This window comes from Panicum virgatum, chromosome 1K (genome assembly GCF_016808335.1).
Source record: "Panicum virgatum strain AP13 chromosome 1K, P.virgatum_v5, whole genome shotgun sequence".
In the NCBI taxonomy this organism is placed as follows: domain Eukaryota; kingdom Viridiplantae; phylum Streptophyta; class Magnoliopsida; order Poales; family Poaceae; genus Panicum; species Panicum virgatum.
This window is the reverse complement of record NC_053136.1, coordinates 5,252,467-5,271,110: the sequence shown is the minus strand read 5'-3', so window position 1 is coordinate 5,271,110 and position 18,644 is coordinate 5,252,467. Positions and strand designations below refer to the sequence as shown.

Genomic DNA, 18,644 nt, shown 5'->3' with positions numbered 1-18,644 from the left:
GGGGGAGCAGACGTCAGAGAGCACTTCGCTCACTTCAGGGGCCTGCCCAGGTTACTCCAGATAGAGCAGAATAGATACATAGAGGACTGGGTCAGAGTGTTCTATGCCACAGCTTGGATAGCTCCAGAGCGCAGAGCAGTACACTTCGTGTTTGGAGGCCAGGTCTTTGGTTTGTCCAGGGCGACTATAGCAGGGATACTTGGAGTTGACTTGGTTGACGTCTCTCTGCACGAGATGGTATACGGAGACGCAGATCCACCACGCAGAGTTATGATTGGCGGGATTGCACCTTCTCACGAGGCGATCTCTCAGTGCTTCCGCCAGCCGTTTCCAGCGTCGTATGCCAGAGTGCCCAGCTTGCTGACCCTGGAGGCGTACGTAGTTCACATGGCCCTCCGGAGGACCTTGCTACCGAGGAGTGGCTACCCAGAGGGGTTTACAGGTTTGCAGCAGTTGTTACTACTTCACATCCTCACTCACGAGCCGTTCGATATTGTTGATTTTATTTTGGCTGAGATCGAGGATGTGATCACTGACGTGATGGGTGTTGTGCGACAGTTTCCGTATGCTCACTGGATCAACTATATTTGTTCTATGATCGTGCCAGCTGAGTCACCCGTCAGTGCAGTCTACCGTCAGGACGAGGCTCCCCGGTTCCTAGTTTACCGTCCGACAGCACCCCAGGACCGGAGGAGAGGCAGACAGGCCGAGAGAGCTGCCATGGCACAGTTGTCACCAGAGGCACAGGCCCGAGTGGCACAGGAGGATGAGGCACTACTAGCTGCCGAGGCCCCAGCTTCCCGGAGGAGATGATGAGATACACTGGTCTGAGCTTGAGTTAGACTCCTCCGAGGACGTCGAGTACTTCCCTGCAGCAGCCCCAGCTAGTCACGACCACGAGGCAGGGGGGTCCAGAGAGCCAGCCCCAGAGTCAGCCGCTGCTGCCACAGTCTCTGAGTCCCAGGTGTCTCAGCCGTCCGAGCTCACCGCACTTCTACAGCAGGTCGTGACTCAGCAGAGAGAGGACCGGCTTGCACAGGAGGTGGCCAGGAGAGCCCATGAGGCTCAGCTTGCTGCTATACATAGGGAGGCCGCCCGAGAGCGGGCTGCGACCGAGGAGCGTTTTGTCGGGCTTATTGATAGAGTCTCTCAGAGGACAGACGCTCAGTTCCAGCAGATGCAGCAGGGCATGATGGCGATGTTCGGGATGATCTCACAGCTTTACTCTCACACCGGACTCGCCCCGCAGTAGCCAGGACTTCAGGGTGTTGCAGCACCTCAGCTTGCGGTCACACCAGCTCCTCCTCCAGTTACTACTGCAGCTCCTGCTCTCTCGACAACACCGGAGACCACGTTCTCGATGTTCGTACTACTTGGGTCTGCCGGTCGTCCACTCTTCTCACCACTGCCAGCGACTTCACTCTTCCAGGACTCTCCTTCGGCAGTCCAGTCAGTCGCCCTCCCCGTTGTACCACAGACACTACCTTCAGGGGGAGGAGGAGAGGGTTCTTTGCTTCAGCAGTCGACACAGCCGGCAGCCTCAGCACTTACTTCAGATGTTGACACATCTTCTGCTGAGCCGGTTACCACGTCTACGGACCCTCTTCCAGGCAGTGCCAGCACGAGAGCCTCGACGACAGCTACACCCCCAGTCAGTTCAGATCCAGCAGGAAGTACTGACCAGCAGCTCCCGTCTGTTACCGAGGGTACACCGTCCGACGACGACGACGACGATGATGACTCGGACTGCTTCCTCGCAGTGCCGCGACAGCCGGATCAGTAGCTTGCCTTTTTGGTGCTTTGACATCAAAGGGGGAGAGAGTCAGGGGGAGTTGGAGTCAGGGGGAGGGTAGAGTTAGAGAGAGCTCGTAGTTATCAGGACCTTGATGTTTTGTATCACATTTGGTGTTAGTTCATGGATATGTACATTTGACGCTTGAGTTTGCTGTGGTTTGAGACATATCTATGGATTTCGTTTGAGCCGTTGAGCTCTTTGGTCCTTTTTCGAGTTTGCTTGTGTTTATCCTGTTTTATCTTTCTCGCTCTCTCGTTATTTATATTTGTGTTGTCATCAATCACCAAAAAAGGGGAGATTGTAAGCATCTAGGCCCTCAAGGTATGTTTCGATGATTAATGACAACCATTATTGTGACTAATGAGTTTGTGCAGCTTAATAGATCATCATCGCTCATTTGGTCATATGTCAAAAGAGGCCCCTCAATTTCATTATCCAAAAAGGCGATCTCGGTATTCAACTCATATATATGTCAAGACTAAGGATCTTTCTAGTCCTAAGTGTCATAAGGTTGAGAAGGACACTTAGGTTAGTATAGGTTTTATAGTTTTGTAGTGATCGCACTATTAAGAGGGGTTAAGGCCAAGTAACTTGAGCATGGACATGGTCAATCAAAAATGGATGCACACTATGGTCACTCAGGTTCCTAGAAGTTCAAATAAGTGGTTCTCAACTCATATGTCAAGAATATTTGGATTTCATTCAAGACTCAAATCAGAAAAGACAAAATCAGAAAAAGTCTTTAACACCGGTTTAACCGACGCTTTCATTTTTCTATACGTCGGTTAAACGAAGTTAGCAGAGTCTGGACAAGTCAATACACCGGTTAAACTAACGCGTTTGAATTGAACGTCGGTGCATTAGTCCAGAGCTGGTTTTTCCAGGGTGTTTCAAGGTTCTATACACCGGTTAAACCGACGATGTTCGAATTGAGACGTCGGTGCAATTGACCAGTGAGATGGTCTTTCCAGGGATTTCTGAAGTTGTACTCACCCGTTAAACCGACGATGGTTTTGAGTTAACGTCGGTGCAGTTGTCCAGAGACTTGGTTTTCTAGTTGATCAGTGGACAACTACACTCACCGGTTAAACCGATGATACGTCGGTTAATCTGCCCAAGTTGTAACGGCTAGTTTTCAGAAGGGGCAGTTTACATTCATCGGTTAAACCGACGCTGGCTATTGGAGGATCGTCGGATTAACCGGCGCTACGCAGTTTTCTGGCAGCTTTTCTCCAACAGCTCTATTCGTGTGAGCTGCCTATATATACCCCTCCAATGGGCCATTTTGCCACTCTTGACACCAGGCAACATCCATACACTCATAATATAGTAAAGAGCCACCTTGAGCTTCATCCTTAACATACTTGTTCATTCAATCAATCAAGAAGCAAGACTAAGGACTTGAGTAGAGAGAAGCTTGTGTGCATCCGTTCTTGGTGATCGGTTCTTGCTCAAGTGAAGGCCCTAGCTTGTTACTCTTGGTGATTGGCATCACCTAGGCGATCTTGGTGATCGAGGTGTTTCTCGCGGAGCTTGCCAAGGATTGTGGGAGCCCGGAGAAGAAGATTGTACATGGCTTGAGCTCCACCATGCCGGGATGGTGAACGGAGACTCTTAGTGAGCGCCCAAGTCTCGGTGACATGGGAGGTGACAAGACTCTTAGTGAGTGTCACAACGTGGATTAGGGGTGTGTGCCAACACATCGATACCACGGGAAAAAATCCGGTTGTCTCTTGCACTCTCTCTCATTTCAAGCACTTACTTTCATGCAATCTTTCATGTGCTTGACCTTAGAGATCATAGCTTAGCTCTACCTTGCTTAGTTTCATATCTTTGTTAGCTTGTGTAGTTTGCTTTGTTTAGCCGGTTGGTGAATTGAGCCTTACTAGCATTGCATAGGTTAAAGTTGTTTTAACTATCTTAGAAATTTGAAAAAGGCCCAATTCACCCCCCTCTTGGTCCATCGATCCTTACAACAGTAATGGTAGGAAATCATACACGAAGGGTAGGGTGATTATGTGGGATGTCGAGGTAGGATCGTTCTCGTTTGACTTGCTGATGCAGAGCTTGAGCAATGAGTTGAAATGGAACCCCCTCCAGAGTCCCTGTTTGTGGATCTTTGACAAAAGGATGTGTGAAGACGTCAGACTAGTGAATGACCTTTAGATGGAGGATTTGTTTGAGATGTATAAGGAGCAGATGCAATGCGAAGTTGTTGTAGGCATATTTGACATAGAAATTGTAGATGCTGATGAGTTTGTTGACCTAGAGCCCCTTGAATTCATTCCACCTAATAATCAAGAACCAATTTGGCATGACAGTCCCCATCATGAGCAACCTATCACTCCTGATGCTGATATACCTATCCCTCCTGATGCTGAGCAGCCTATCCCTAGCGATGCTGACCCAAATGGAGGAACAGAGTATCCTCCAGACAGAGAGCCAGACACGTTTGATAATGAGGAGGAGTATGTGGGTTTTGATGATGAGGGAATGTACATGCCAGTACCTGACACTCAAAACACTAACAATGCTGGTCCTGCTAACAATAATGGTGGTGGTGCTGCTGGTGGTGCTAACAATGCTGCTGGTGGTTGTGGGTCTAACAATGCTGCTGCTGAAGGAGGCTTTTCTCTTAAGGCAGAGGTTGATGATGCAGATCCACTGGAGGTGCATGTGATTCATGATCCAGAGAACCCCAAGATTGTCGTGCTGTGGCAAACCACAGCCGGGTGGCGGAATGCACCCGCCTAAGCCCAGAGGGTGAGTACTCGGGGGTTAGCTAGCGACTAGTTTGATCTCGCTCAAGAACACCCAGAACACGATGGACACACGAGGATTTAGAGTGGTTCGGGCCGCCGGAGCGTAATACCCTACGTCCACTGTGTGTTGTATTGCTCAAGACTGAAGAGCTTGGAGCTGAGTCCAGTGTGCATCTGCCTGGAGTCTCCTTCTTGTGTACAGCGAGCGCCTCCCTTTTATATCTCAAGGGAGGCGCGTACATGGCCGTTGGGTTCCCGACAGGTGGGCCCAAACGATGTAGTATAAAAACGTAATATTCATATATTGTGTCGTTACAGGCGGAGAAGATCTCGTCCTGGATCTCCTTGCCTGCTCCTGGAATCCCTCGTTCAGCATGCCCAGGTGCTGTCCTGTCGAAACGGCGCCAGGCGTAGCTAGCGGCGTCGCCTGCCACGTAGGTGAACGGGCCGTGTAGCTTGCGGCATAGGCGGCATGATGGAAAAGTGCCGTGCCATCGTATCCAATTAATGCGGCAGACGGGCTCTGCGCGGGTGCGGCGCAGGTGGCTGCACTGTGTACCTTAGTAATACGGGGTCCACAGTGAGGCCTGACAAGGTTGCCCCGCGTGCCGCGGGTGCAGAGCATGCCTCAACCATCCGCATTGAATGTGGTGGGGGGCGAATCTTCCAGTGGAAGACCCGCGCCCGCGCCCGCACCTGCGGGACACGTGGAGCCTCCGGACCTCCCCTGGCGGTATGCTGGCTCTACGCGCATGGGAGGTCCGCACAGGCGCGGGGAGGTCCCGGACCCCTATGGGGGGTCTGGGCTCCCGGCCGTCGGTTCGGAGCTCCCCCCTCTTGGGACACGTGGCGTCACCGGACCCATCCCAGTGCGGGGAGCAGGTCCGGGGCCATTGGCCTGGTAAGGTAGGAGCCTGACCCGTGGGGCCCGGCAGCTCCGCCCCTTATGGCGTTAGTCGCAGGTGACTATGCGAGTCCTGCCTTGTTGTAGTAGAAGTGGGTATCCCTGGTATAGGGTCCCGACAGTGGCCCCCGGGCCCACCTCGGGGGAGGAACAAACCCGCAGGTGGGGCCACTACAATGATTTGGATCCGCTTAACTTGAAGCCTCTTACTGCAGGGGTCTTGACCGGCTTTGAGCATCCATTGGGTTATTTGCTGCCCCATCACGCCACAACGGCTTACTGACTTGTGGGTCCCACGCACAGTGGTTCACCTAGTCACGCGCGAGACGCTCGGCATTGTTGCAGCCGGAGTAAACGGGATATTTACCACCGGCGCAGTTCCCGAAGAGCCCGATCACGCCAGCGCTTAATGCGCGCACGTCAGCTCAGCTTCCGCCACGCTTCGCGCGCGGACGATGGTTCAGATCCCGTCCTTTCACACCTTTGTGGTTACCCGCTCCCCCCTGATAGGTGAGCCTGGGCCCCCTTGTCATGGAACGGCGGTTAACTCCAGGTGTGTGCGTCGCCTGGGTTGCAGCGACGGTTCCGGGGTGCACCGGTTGGATCAGGCTTTATAAAGGGACGAACCGCGTATCGCGGTTACTTTTCCGCATTCGCCTTCTTCTTTCCAACCTTTGTGCCCCTTTGCCTTCGAGTCTCCTCCCCCCTTGCTCATTTGCGTAGATTGCTCTACACCCCCACAGCGTGATGGCGTCCCTCAGCCACCCCCGTCGATTCCAGACCGAGGAGGAGCTGAGCACGGTGCGCCGCTTGCTAGGATGGAGCCCACAGGAGACTAGCTGGGGGGATCCGAGCAGGCTCGGTTCCCCTCGGCAACCTCCGCGCCGGGGAATTTGTGCTATTCACCTCACACATTTCCACCGGCGTGGGACTGCCGATCTCTTCGTTCCTGCTACTGCTGCTGGAAGATTTCGGCCTCCAGCTTCAGCACCTTACGCCCCACTCCCTCCTCCTGGCGTCCATCTTCGTCCATTTGTACGAGATGTTCGTGGGAGTGCGGCCCTGCGTCATCCTCTTCCGCCACTTCTTCATACTGGTGAAGTCCGGGAGGGCGAAAGATGAGGTGGGGGCGTATTACTTCTAGACAAGGAGCGACCTGCCGACGCCTTACATTCCCGGCCTTACTGGCGGGAAGTGGGAGGAGTGGCGTAGGGATTGGGTGATCGCCACCACCGAAGCCAACGAGTGCCTCGCCTTGCCGACCGAGGGACCAGCCTCCGACCGTGGATCCTGGAGGGCCAAGCCGTCCCTGCAGCCGGATTTCGACTCCGTGCTGGGCAAGATCAGGTCGCTGGCGGAGAGTGGCCTCACCTCGCTGCACGTGCTCGGAGATTTCTTGAAGCGCCGGATCGCCCCCCTGAAGCAGCAGCCGCGCCCTGCTTGGAGCTTCACCGGCCTCAACGACTGCAGCAGGACCCACCGCGGAGAGGGGAGCGACCTGACCCAGGAAGCCCTGGAGGTCCTGGTGCGGGCAGTGACGGGGGAAGCCTTCATCCCGGAGCACCTGATCCTTCCCCAGGGCGTCGTCCCCCTCTGCGAGGACTCGCGCCTAAGGACCACGGTGTTGGCCACCCTGCCGACTCTTGACGACGGCGGGCTGGCCGCACGCCAGACCGGAGGCGACCCAAACCGTGGGATCCGGATCCCTGGTGTGTCCGGGGATCAAGCCGTGCCGGACGTCGCGGGGTCCGGCCCCACCGTCAAGGGCAAGCAGGCCGTGGCTGGAAGCGCCGCTACGAGCGGTCCCAGCCAGGTCCGGAGCAGTTCTGGCGGATCGCCGGTGTTTCCACGCAACTTGGCTGTGTCGGCGTGCTTATGTCGAGAGCGGGTGCTCCGGACACCTTGGAGGCTGGATCACCTGTTGCCAGGTTTAGGTACTAGAGCACTCTCCATAGGGCGGCGAAGGTGTAGGCTTGGGGTACGGAACCAAGGCAAGCGGCTACACGGACCTCGGACCGCCCAGGGAGTGAGAATCACATCCCCGGACCCGGCTCCTGGCGACCATGGCGAGCGGTCTCCGCCGGAGCGGGCCACCGGAGTGGACTTTGGAGCAACTGTGGCGAGCGGTCTCTGCCGGAGCGGGCCACCGGAGTGGACTTGAGTCGACCGTGGCGAGCGGTCTCCGCCGAAGCGGGCCACCGGAATGGACTTGAGTCGACCGTGGCGAGCGGTATCCGCCGGAGCGGGCCACTGGAGTGGACTTTGGAGCGACCGTGGCGAGCGGTCTCTGCCGGAGCGGGCCACCGGAGTGTACTTGAGCCGATCGTGGCGAGCGGTCTCCGCCGGAGCGGGCCACCAGAGTGGACTTGAGTCGACCGTGGCGAGCGGTCTCCGCCGGAGCGGGCCACCGGAGTGGACTTGAGTCGACCGTGGCGAGCGGTCTCCGCCGGAGCAGGCCACCGGAGTGGACTTGGGTCGTTGCTGACGATCCCATGAATTACGCCACCGGACCTTGCAGCAAGGTGTAGGAAACCAAGCCTTATACTAGAAAGGAGCACGGGACCTCTAGGGACAGCAGTCTCGGATACTAGGGGACTCGTAACAGGGCAGTGAAGTACGTAGACTTAGGGTACATTACCAGGCTAAGCTACGCGGAGCTTCTCTACCCCAGGATATGGGCACCACTTCTCCTGAGCAGGTCCCTAGAGGTCCGAACTGCCTTCCAGCTAGAAGGGGTGTCCCCACCTGACCACAAGCCAGCAGTTCAATTTGGATCGTTAGCAACAAAAGAAAAGACTCCGTACGGAAGAAAGAAAACATGCAAGCTGAACGGACGAGTGCTATCAGGTTAATATAAAGATAGGACTGAGAAAGTAAATCTCCTTTATTGCTTGATTCGTGGTGTACATCAGAGGTCGGGATTACGAGGGCGGACCTCTACCGCTCTGGACCACTTGCTGGTGTCGCCTGTTTGTGCGATGAAGCCAGAGGTCGGGTTTACAAGGGCGGACCTTTACCACTCTGGACCACACATAGGCACCAAATCATTACAGAGGAGAAACACACTCAATCCTATCTAGTGATAACCTACAGTCGCTGCCCCGTAAGGCGTGCACGTTGCTGGCCGTAGTGGAGCTGGCACCATGGGGGCTCTTCTGAGTCGTTGGGGGCGAAGGCGCCCTGGACGTGCTTGTCCAGCATCATCCAGCATCACCTCGGGAGCTTGCAGAGTTCTTCTCAGCACAAGAACTGTCCCACGCTCAGATAGCGTGGGAACAAATTCTTTGGCTTCAAATGTGAGTGCCCCTGCCGTTGCCAGCTGCCGATGGAAGCCAGCCCGATGGCTGCTCATAGTGAGCTGAAGCCAGCTTGATACCCTAGCGCAGCGGAAGGACGGGTGCTCGTTTGGACGAGCACGAAGCGTGGAGAAGGGCAGTCGTTCGCCGGCTCCGCCTTGGTGCTGGCACAGGGCCCCCGCGCCTTGCGGTGGAGGCTGACGCCTGTCTGCAGCAGCTCCAAGGGGGGCTTGAGCCAGGCGAGGAAGAAGGCGACAGACATCCTTCCGGCTCCAGGCTCCATCTTGAGAGGAAACCTTGAGCCAATGATGCGCCGCCACAGGAGACCCCCGGCGGTTGCTTGAGAGAAAACCTTGAGCCGACACCAAGGTGTCGCATGGTGATGGGAAGCAGGCGTCGCCCCCGTGCGGCACTGTGCCGACTCTGAGGTGTCGCTGTGGCGACACACAGCAGGCGCCGCTGCCGTGCGCCACCGCACCAAGGACATTGCTGTCTCGGTGTCAGGGCATGTGGTGTACGAGACGCCATGCCTTTCTTCATCTTCTCATCGTCGTTGCAGAGGATGAGCTCAACCTTAGAAGCAGTAGGTGAGCAAGGATCCAGCCGATGCTTGCGCGATCCCCACGGACGGCGCCAGATGTCGTGGCTCTAAGAGGAGGGCCATAGTCGGGTGGCGTAGTGCACCCGCCTAATCCCTGAGGGTGGATACTCGGGAAAGTGCAAGCTATTCGACCGATCTACCCCTCCAGTAAGAACACATGAACACTTGAGGATTTTAGAGTGATTCGGGCCGCCGGAGCGTAATACCCTACGTCCACTTGAGAGTAGTATTGCTCGTGTGTCGGTGGATGAGTCTATCCTCTGCCTTCCAGTCCTCTTCTGGACCCGAGACTTTCTCTAGCGAGCGTCTCCCTTTTATAGACCAAGGGGACGCGTACAAAGGCGCTAGACCCCGACAGGTAGGTTTAATGTGGATGTATCGTATACTGCGCAGGAAGCTTCAATGGAGCTACAGCGGTTGAGAATCTCTTCTTGGATACGCTTCATCTCCTTGTAGACTCTCTGACCGAGGGGAGTCTTTATTTGTCCCATCGGCGAGGTGCCCGTTGGGCAATGTGGCTTGCGGCGTAGTCTGTCGAGGCTACCGTGTAGGCATCATAATGGGCGAGCCCGAGCCATTGTGTCCAACTGGCATATTAGACTGATATACGCGGCGTGGACGGTGCCAGCGACTGCACTGTGCGCCTTGGTAACACGCGACCAACAGTGCAACCTGGCAAAAGCCGCCTCGGGCTCTGCTGTGGCAGGGCGCACTTCCGCCTACCGCATTGAATGCAGTAGGTAGGCGAGTCTTCCAGTGGAAGCCACACGGCACCGCCGGTGTGCCCGCACCTGCGGACACATGGTGGCTCCGGACCAGCCCCAGGCGGGGTGCCGGTTCCACTCCGCTGAGGGTCCGGATAGTATATGGGGGTCCGGGACCCGGCGGAGGTCCGGGTCTCCGCGGGAGGTCCGGGGCCCTCAGCTGTTTTGGCTGAGGGCTACCTCCTTCTTGGACACGTGGCATCACCGGACTCTCCCCAAGCGGGGAACGAGCCCGGGGCCGTTTGCCGAGAGAGTAGGGCTCCGGACCACAGGGGTCCAGCTGCTCGGCCGTCAGGGCGTAGTTAAGGATAACTACGAGACTCTTGCCTAGACAAAGCAAGAGGGGGTACCCCAATCCTGGGGTACCGACAAAGATCATCAAGGGAGCACAATATCCTAATATTATTACATTCAGAAAGGCAATTAGACATTTTGCAGTGAAGAAAGACTTTGAGTTTGCTAAGCTCAAAACTGACAAGACAAGGTTCATTGGCCAGTGCAAAGGAGAGGGGTGTCCTTGGCATATACATGCTTCTAGGATTTGGGATGACAAGACAATAGAGGTAATTATGTCAGTAATGCATTATTTCAGTTGTTTTCTGTCTTTGTGCAATGCTCCATTCAGAATGTAACCCATTGCTATATTTTTGTAGATCAAAACACTAGTTGATGAACACAACTATGCTACAACAAAACTTAGAGAAGGCAAGATGGCAACTCAAGGTTGGTGTGCAGACAGGTTGGCAGACTGGCTGAAGAAGAATCCAACCAAAGGTGCATCTGACTGTAAGGAGAAGTTGCTGTGTCACTTTCTGTTACCTGATCATTTCTGTCAATAGCAAAAACAAGCATCTCACTCTGAATTCAGCAATTCATTAGCATTCAAACAAGACATTCCAGTGCAACTCACAAAACACACATGATAGCATTCAAACAAGTCAGCATTTCATTCATTTCAGAGCATCTCACTTCCACATTTCAGCAACAACAACACCAAATAGAACACCTACAAGGCCTACTAACAGAGGCACTACAACTGATGACTCAAGCACAATCTGCAACTTCCTAGACTCTTGTTCAGACTTCTGCTTCCAAACCGTAGCTCCAAATCTATCAAGCTATTCCTTCACCTCTGCCAATTCTTGCTTCAAATCCTTCAATTCGGCGCACCAGTCACCACCTGCAGCTTCGCACCGCCGTGGATGTGCTTCCAAGCCCTCATACTCTGCCTCAGAGCAGATAAAGCCACAAGTAGTGGGATCACCCTGCATCGAATTGGAGAATCAGAAGAAGAAGGAGACAGTTCGACCAAGAATTGCATGAACCCAAACCTTGATGTTGAACGGGCACTTCAAGAACCACTGCCCAAATGTGTCCTTCTGACGGCTCTGGATCCGCACCAAAGGAACCAGGCAAGATGGGCACACCCTCCTGCCGCTCGCCATCGTGCTCGAGCCCGTGGACTTCATCGGGCTGCCCGTCCACTTTGACGTCATCGCTTCACGGCCTAGGTTTAGGGTTGCGCCGCCGACGGGGGGAGAAGAGAGACAGGGTGAGAGCGAGCGAGGAGGCGGCAGTGGGGATGGATTCAGTGCGCCGGCGGGCTAGGGTTAGGGTTCCGCCGCCGTCGCGGGGGGGGAGAGGAGAGGCAGAGGGGAGAGAGTGAGAGCGGGCGAGAGGAGGAAGAGGGCTGCCAGCGTCTTTACTCGCGAGCGGAGGGGCAAATGCGTCCACCCATGGGCGTCCTACCGTATGCGTACGCCTGCGGGTGGGCCCTGTGCCGAGGGATACGTAGAAAATGGTGTGGCTCGGTGAAACTTGGAATTGTAATGGCATGTTTCGGATTAGGTGAATTATAATGGCATATAGCCGAACTCCAGAAATTGTAATGGCACCAATCAAAAAAACCCTTCTTAGAATGGGTCAATTCAAGGATTTAGTCAATTATACTTGTATAGTACACAGTCTGTTTTCTCTTTCTGTTGTTTTCTTTAGCTCTATCACAGCTCTATAGCTGCTCTGTAATAAGTATTCCTTTACTTTCGTTTTTACTTATAGTAAAGTTACAGCAGGGGCCTCCCTTGCTGTGTTTCCCTCAAAAAATGAGTGATTTTGGATCAACTTTTACGCTTGTTTACTCTCTGAATTTGTACTAATAAGTAGCTAGATAGGAGAAAGAATCTTGACGAACTTGTCATGATCAACCGAAGAAACCGAGTTGGCTAACACTTCAACTCTATGGGCTGTTGTTCTACCATTTTCATGCGTCATCTATAAAAGGATGGCAGTTTCTTTTCACTATCAGCACTGCACAAATGGAAGCCACGTCCTCTTTCTATATATATGCACAACACACAAACAGTCATGACTATACCGATAAGTTTTTGTTTAGTGTGTGAAATGAGCAGGTGGCCAATTATATGTGGGTAAGAACTCACATTGGTACAACTACAATTAACTTTTGGTTACTGCAAAGTTTTTCTAAAAATCAACTAGCATGTTTACACAGTTCTGATGAACTCAAGTTTTTGTGCTTGCTCGTATGTTTGCTCTGTGTGTTCATATATATGTGCTCACAAATGGTACTGCTAACTCTTCAAACATGGACACAAATAGCCAGTTATGAAAGTGCATTGATGTTCTTCCAAAAATTTACTTTGGCATTGCTAATTGGGACATATGGTATCCGACTATGATAATGGCAGGATCATTAGTTAGCAATTCTTTTTCTTTTCTTCGATAGGGGACTGAATTGATTAATCTACGAAAATGATTTAACACTCTTATTAGTTGGTTCTCCGAATTTGGATAGTATTCCCTTGCATATGGACTAGATATTTTTCTTTTTGTGAAGAAACAAATTAATGGACACAGTTAGTAGCACACCTCCTCAAAAATACACATCTGAATTTGATATGCACCAACAAAAGGAACACTGAAGACTGAACTGAAGTTATCACATCCTATGACAAAAAAAAAAACTTTATCACATCATGCATGTTGCAATATATCCCCCTGCATCTAGTTATGATATTATTAGCTGTAGTCAAATTCGCGTAAACACAGAAGAACTTGACACGCATACATGGATTGTATGAACCCTAACCAATCCATCGAATGATTCTTCTCCATTGGGAAGAAAAACGGTTCTCAAAAAATAACTCCTGCCAAATTAATCAGGAAATTTCCTCCTTGCTAAAACTGGACTAGTGCAGGCCAACCCCACCACCACTAGCCCAACCCATCTGAACAAGCAGGTGGCATCACGCCGTCCCCATCAAGTCAAGCAAGCAAGCAAGCAACCATCCACTGCGATTCAATAATGTGCTAGCAGCAGCTAGGGTTTCCCGGGTCGTCACCTGCCATAAGCGGGAGGCGTCCCCGCCGCTGGCTCCTCGTGGCCCTCCGCGCGGTAAGCTGCCCGGATCGGCAAGCCGGAGGGGACCGGGCTGCCAGAGGGCGGTTACACTGAGACGACTGAGCTCGACGTTGCTTTCCATGGCGCCTTGTGCGGCCATGCAGATCGATGCTTGCCGCGAGCTCATCAGCTCACACGCCTCCTCGCACAGGCCCTCGATCACGCACTTGCCTTGAAAATCCATGAGCAGCAGGTAGACGACCTCTGATCTGAAGAATAAAACTGCTGCTTTGGGTGCTGTGCGTTTCTGAAGATCGGGCCGGTGTGCGTCACAGACTCGCAGGCCTCTCGTGCATCCGTGCAGGAAGTGCATGATTGCGTCGAGATGATGTATACGCACAGATGTGAGAGGAGCATATATGCAGATGCGTGGACCGGTCATGCTCATGATTTGGGTATTTCTCACTCGCTTTGAGTGGTTGAGTGGCTTTTTTAGGGACTTGAATGTAAAAGTTTGAGGGCTGACGGTGCATTTTACCTATGTGGTCGTATATAATTTTGAAGTGATTTGGTTGCAAAAAATGTGGTAGAGTTGTTCAAAGGTAGGGTAGCAAGTGGCTTTGCGCGTGATCAAGGATACAATCAGGAGGCCCGGTGCTGGAGCACGGCTGGCATGGCTGGCTTGTGGTTCTTTATTACCTTTCAAACGGCTAATTTTCCGTTATGCTTTGCCGTAGGCCGTTTCTTCTTTTTTTTCCTTGCCACCTGAATGTAAAAGTTTGAGGGCTGATGGTGCATTTACTTATGTGGTCATATATAATTTTGAAGTTATATATTTGGTTGCGAAAAAATGGTAGAGGTGTTCAAAGGTAGGGTAGCAGGTGGCTTTGCGCGTAATCAAAGGTGTCACTCAGGAGGCGTGGTGGTGCTGGATCACAGCTGGCATGGTTGGCTTGTGGTTATTTATTACATTTCAAACCGCTAGTTTTCCGTTGTGCTTTGTCGTAGAACGTTTCTTCTTTTTTTCCTACCTTTTGCGATTAATTCGGGCGCGTTATATAAAGTTCTCGTTTTTTCTTAATGAAATGCTTGCCCAAATAAATTCTTTAAAAATAATTTTATTAAGCACTTCGTAAATCTCTGCCAGATTAAAGTATGAAAAGATCTAAATTAACCACATACATATACTAGACGGTCAATCTGCAGGAAGAAAGAATAAAACCACACATTTGTAAAAATTTGGCATGTCGCGCTCCCTCAGTCAAAGATCAAGTTACTGCTGACGTCACGAGTAGCATTTACTGTGGCGGGAGGGGTGACTAGCTAGAGAGGCCGGCCAGGCCAGCACTCCGCACCTTGCTCTCCTTCCAACCTCTCCTTCTATATATGTCCCTCTTCCTGCCCCTCCTGCCTTTGCCTTTCAAGCAAGCACCTCTCTACAAGGTATGCACACATAGCTCAGCCCTCTCTCTCTCTCTCTCTCTCTCTCTCTCTCTCTCTCTCTCTCTCTCTCTCTCTCTCTCTACTCCTCTTTGATTATTTCAAGAAAAATGTAACCTTTTCTAGTTTTTCATCCTTCGCAATGGAACTAGACAAAATTTCTACTTCTGATTGTGCCCTTTTATATATATCAGGTTTTCTTTATGTGACTGCTAGGTTCATTTTGAGCTCATGCTAGTAATTCCAACAAGATTCAACTCGTGTGTTCGTCCATTAGCGCGTTAACCCCTTTGTTTGCTGCTTCCTCATGCAGGCAAAAGCGAGTTTGCATCCTGATCTCTCTCCCTGGCAGCTAGCTCTAGCGAGAGATCGACGTGCTGCTTTTGGATCGATCGTAGCCGGCCGCCGGGCGCCATGGGCCGAGGGAAGATCGAGATCAAGCGGATCGAGAACTCGACGAACCGGCAGGTCACCTTCTCCAAGCGCCGGGGCGGGCTGCTCAAGAAGGCCAACGAGCTCGCCGTGCTGTGCGACGCGCGCGTCGGCGTCGTCATCTTCTCCAGCACCGGCAAGATGTTCGAGTACTGCAGCCCTGCCTGCAGGTTAGATCCACATCCCAGCCGCCGATTAATCAGTCTCTTGTTTCTCCAACACAACAGTTTCTTTGCCCAGGCTTTTCTGCCTTGTTTAGGGCTTTCCAGAAACAATCAGCTATTACTGACCTTTCAGATTTTCCTTGGTCTGTAATTTTCTGGCTCAAGGATTTTAGAACATTGATGATCTATATATGAGTATGATGTACTAGTGTATTACGTTCACTTGTAGCTAGTGCAGAGTGCAGATCTCATAGATGATTTCCCCTTTTTTTTGGATTCACAGTGCTGCCTTCTTTAATTTTAATTAGTTCTTCAGCAATCTGTATGTAACTAATATGTACACAATGGAGTGCATCCCTTGATTTTTGCTGAAGAATTCATGGTCAAAGTAGGCACAGGCACAATTAGTACTGAAGCATCACAAACCCTCCTTATGCTCTTTGTAATTTTCTTGAAATCGAACTACTTGCGCACTTGTTTTCACTCTAAGAATCTGGAAGCTTTTCTTCATTTAACTGAGAATTTGGGGATTATTGATTTATGTTACATGGTGTGCTGTCTACTATATATGCCACAAGATCTGCATGATCCTATGTGCTTTTAAGTATCAATCTAGGAAAACATATACTAGCTGCCTTTTGTTTCCTCAGTTCTGATACACAAGTTAAGTGGTTTATTAAACAAGTTAATCATATAAGCACTGACGACACAACAGAACAGAATGTGTACTCTGACTTCTTGGTTTATATTAGCTTGTATTTTAAGTAGCCTATGAATCTAAGATCTTTATAATAATCCATTCAAAACCTGGAATTCCAAATCTATGTTGATGCTAGCTGTGAAGTTAGCCAAACAAAATGAAATTAAATTCCTTTAGTAATTTCGCTATTTTACTGAGATACATCATTCATTTGCCTCAGATGCTTAGCGATGATAAGTGGATCAGTAAATCGCACTGCAATTAAATTACTTTATTGCATGCATGTATATGTTTGTCACGATAATATGTTTGACAAATTTAATTAAATTCAGCTTGAAGGAGCTGATTGAGCAGTATCAGCACGCTACCAACACCCACTTTGAGGAGATAAACCAGGATCAGGTAGCCTGAACACACAAAAAAATAAGTACTAGTAATTTAACAATCCTCATATATGCATGCTAATAACCATTCGAGTTTTTGTGCAGCAAATATTTGTGGAGATGACGCGGTTGAAGAACGAGATGGACAAGCTGGAGACGGGCATCAGGAGGTACACCGGCGACGACCTCTCCTCGCTCACCCTCGACGACATCGGCGACCTCGAGCAGCAGCTCGAGTACGCCGTCTCCAAAGTTCGCGCGAGAAAGGTATTTCCGGAATTATTGCAGCTCCAGTTGCAGTGGTACACCAAGCAATTGGTGTGGTACTAGTTCCGTAGTTCGATCAAAGTACTGATCATGATCACCGCCTGATCAATGTCTGAATCCTTGTTCTCTTCTTGCAGCATCAGCTCCTGAACCAACAGCTTGACAACCTGCGTCGCAAGGTAATCCACAATCCAACGTACTACATGTTTGCATGATCATATAAGTAGTGCTCGATTAGTTCTGAATGCAATTCGATCTGTCAATGGACAGGAACACATCTTGGAGGACCAGAACACCTTCCTGTACCGCATGGTACGTAATCCAGAAATATTGTTCATTCTGTTCTTCAGGCTTAATTCTGTCTTGCTTGTGTTGTTCTGCTGCACAAGCGCGATCGATGGATGTGATGATGTTACATTTGTATATATGCATGCGCTCGTTCTGCTGGATGTACAGATCAACGAGAACCAGCAGGCGGCGGCGCTGGGCGGCGAGGTGAAGCTGGGGGAGATGGCGCTGCTGGCGATGCTGCCGCCGCCGGCGCCGTTCGCGCCGCACTCGGGCTGCTACTACGGCGGGGAGTCGTCGAGCACGGCGCTCCAGCTGACGCCCGCGGCGCCGCAGCTGCACCCCGACGTCGGGTTCCGGCTGCAGCCGACGCAGCCCAACCTGCAGGACCCGGCGTGCGGCGGCCTCCATGGCCACGGCCTGCAGCTGTGGTAAGCCCAGCCCAGCTAGCCTAGCCATGCACACATCTGATCACTCAGGTGTGTATATTCACTACTACATCATACTAAAGCATTTATTGTCAATTTTGTTCATACGACCTGGCAAGATTTTTTTTCCTCTCTTTTGTGTTTTTGCATTGTCATATATAAATCATCTGTGGTTAATTCTTTCTTTGTTGCAGATTAACTGTCCATGGGGAGGAGATGTGGCTATCATGCATGGTGGAAGAGGAGCTTGGGTCTTCAGAGATCGAGCTCATACATATATATCATCATCAGTTGGCATCTGAAAAGATATATGTTTGCATGTGTTAGCTAGTATATGGATAATTCAGTTGTGCTTCTAAGATATACAAGCCAGTAGTAACCTAATTATTGGTCGGAACTGAAACGCTCTCGTATAATAATGCATGCATGGTTAGCTAGGGGATCGACCTAGGTTTGTGAACTCCAGTCCGTGTAATGGCAATAACAGGATTTGCGGTTTATGTCAATTCTTTTTTTTTTTTGACAGTTGGTTTATATCAATTCGGTGTTTATGTGAATATGGTGATCTTTTAAACTGTGAGTACTGACCTAGGTTTGTGAACTTCTAGGTTCCCCACAGGTATTGGCAGCAAATCTCCATGGGAATTGAATTTTTTTAAAGAAATCAGCATTCAAATCTCCATGGGAATTGATTTTTTTTTTAAAGAAATCAGCATTCCATTGAACCATTTTCGTGAATCACTCGCTACCATGACCTAGAATATAATACAGTAATTAGAAAGAGTGGTCGTTATGCGATCCATCTTCATACGTAGAACACACATCCCGATACCGCTATTGCTTGCACGCGCTACTTTATTACAGTCCCTTCGCTTAAAATTGGCAGAAAATAGGAGTACATCAAAGCTATCAACCATTGGAGACTTCAACTCCCATATGAGCGTGCAATGACCCTAGAGGAGCTAGCTCTAGGGATGAAAATGGGACGGAAAATTCTCATACCGACCCATATCATTTTTTGTATTATAATATCATTCCTATTTTTTAAAAAATACAAAATTT

At 50.9% G+C, this 18,644-nt stretch overlaps 1 protein-coding gene across 1 annotated transcript; it reads left to right on the top strand.

Annotated features, from left to right (window-relative positions):
* The first annotated feature begins 15,239 nt into the window (after window positions 1-15,239).
* On the top strand, window positions 15,240-17,623 carry LOC120651100 (MADS-box protein ZMM17-like). Its single transcript, XM_039928471.1, has 6 exons — window positions 15,240-15,522; window positions 16,549-16,618; window positions 16,705-16,866; window positions 17,004-17,045; window positions 17,137-17,178; window positions 17,323-17,623. The coding sequence occupies exons 1-6, from the start codon at window positions 15,335-15,337 to the stop codon at window positions 17,587-17,589; spliced, it is 771 nt and encodes a 256-aa protein (XP_039784405.1). The 5' UTR covers window positions 15,240-15,334; the 3' UTR covers window positions 17,590-17,623.
* The last annotated feature ends 1,021 nt before the right edge of the window (window positions 17,624-18,644 follow it).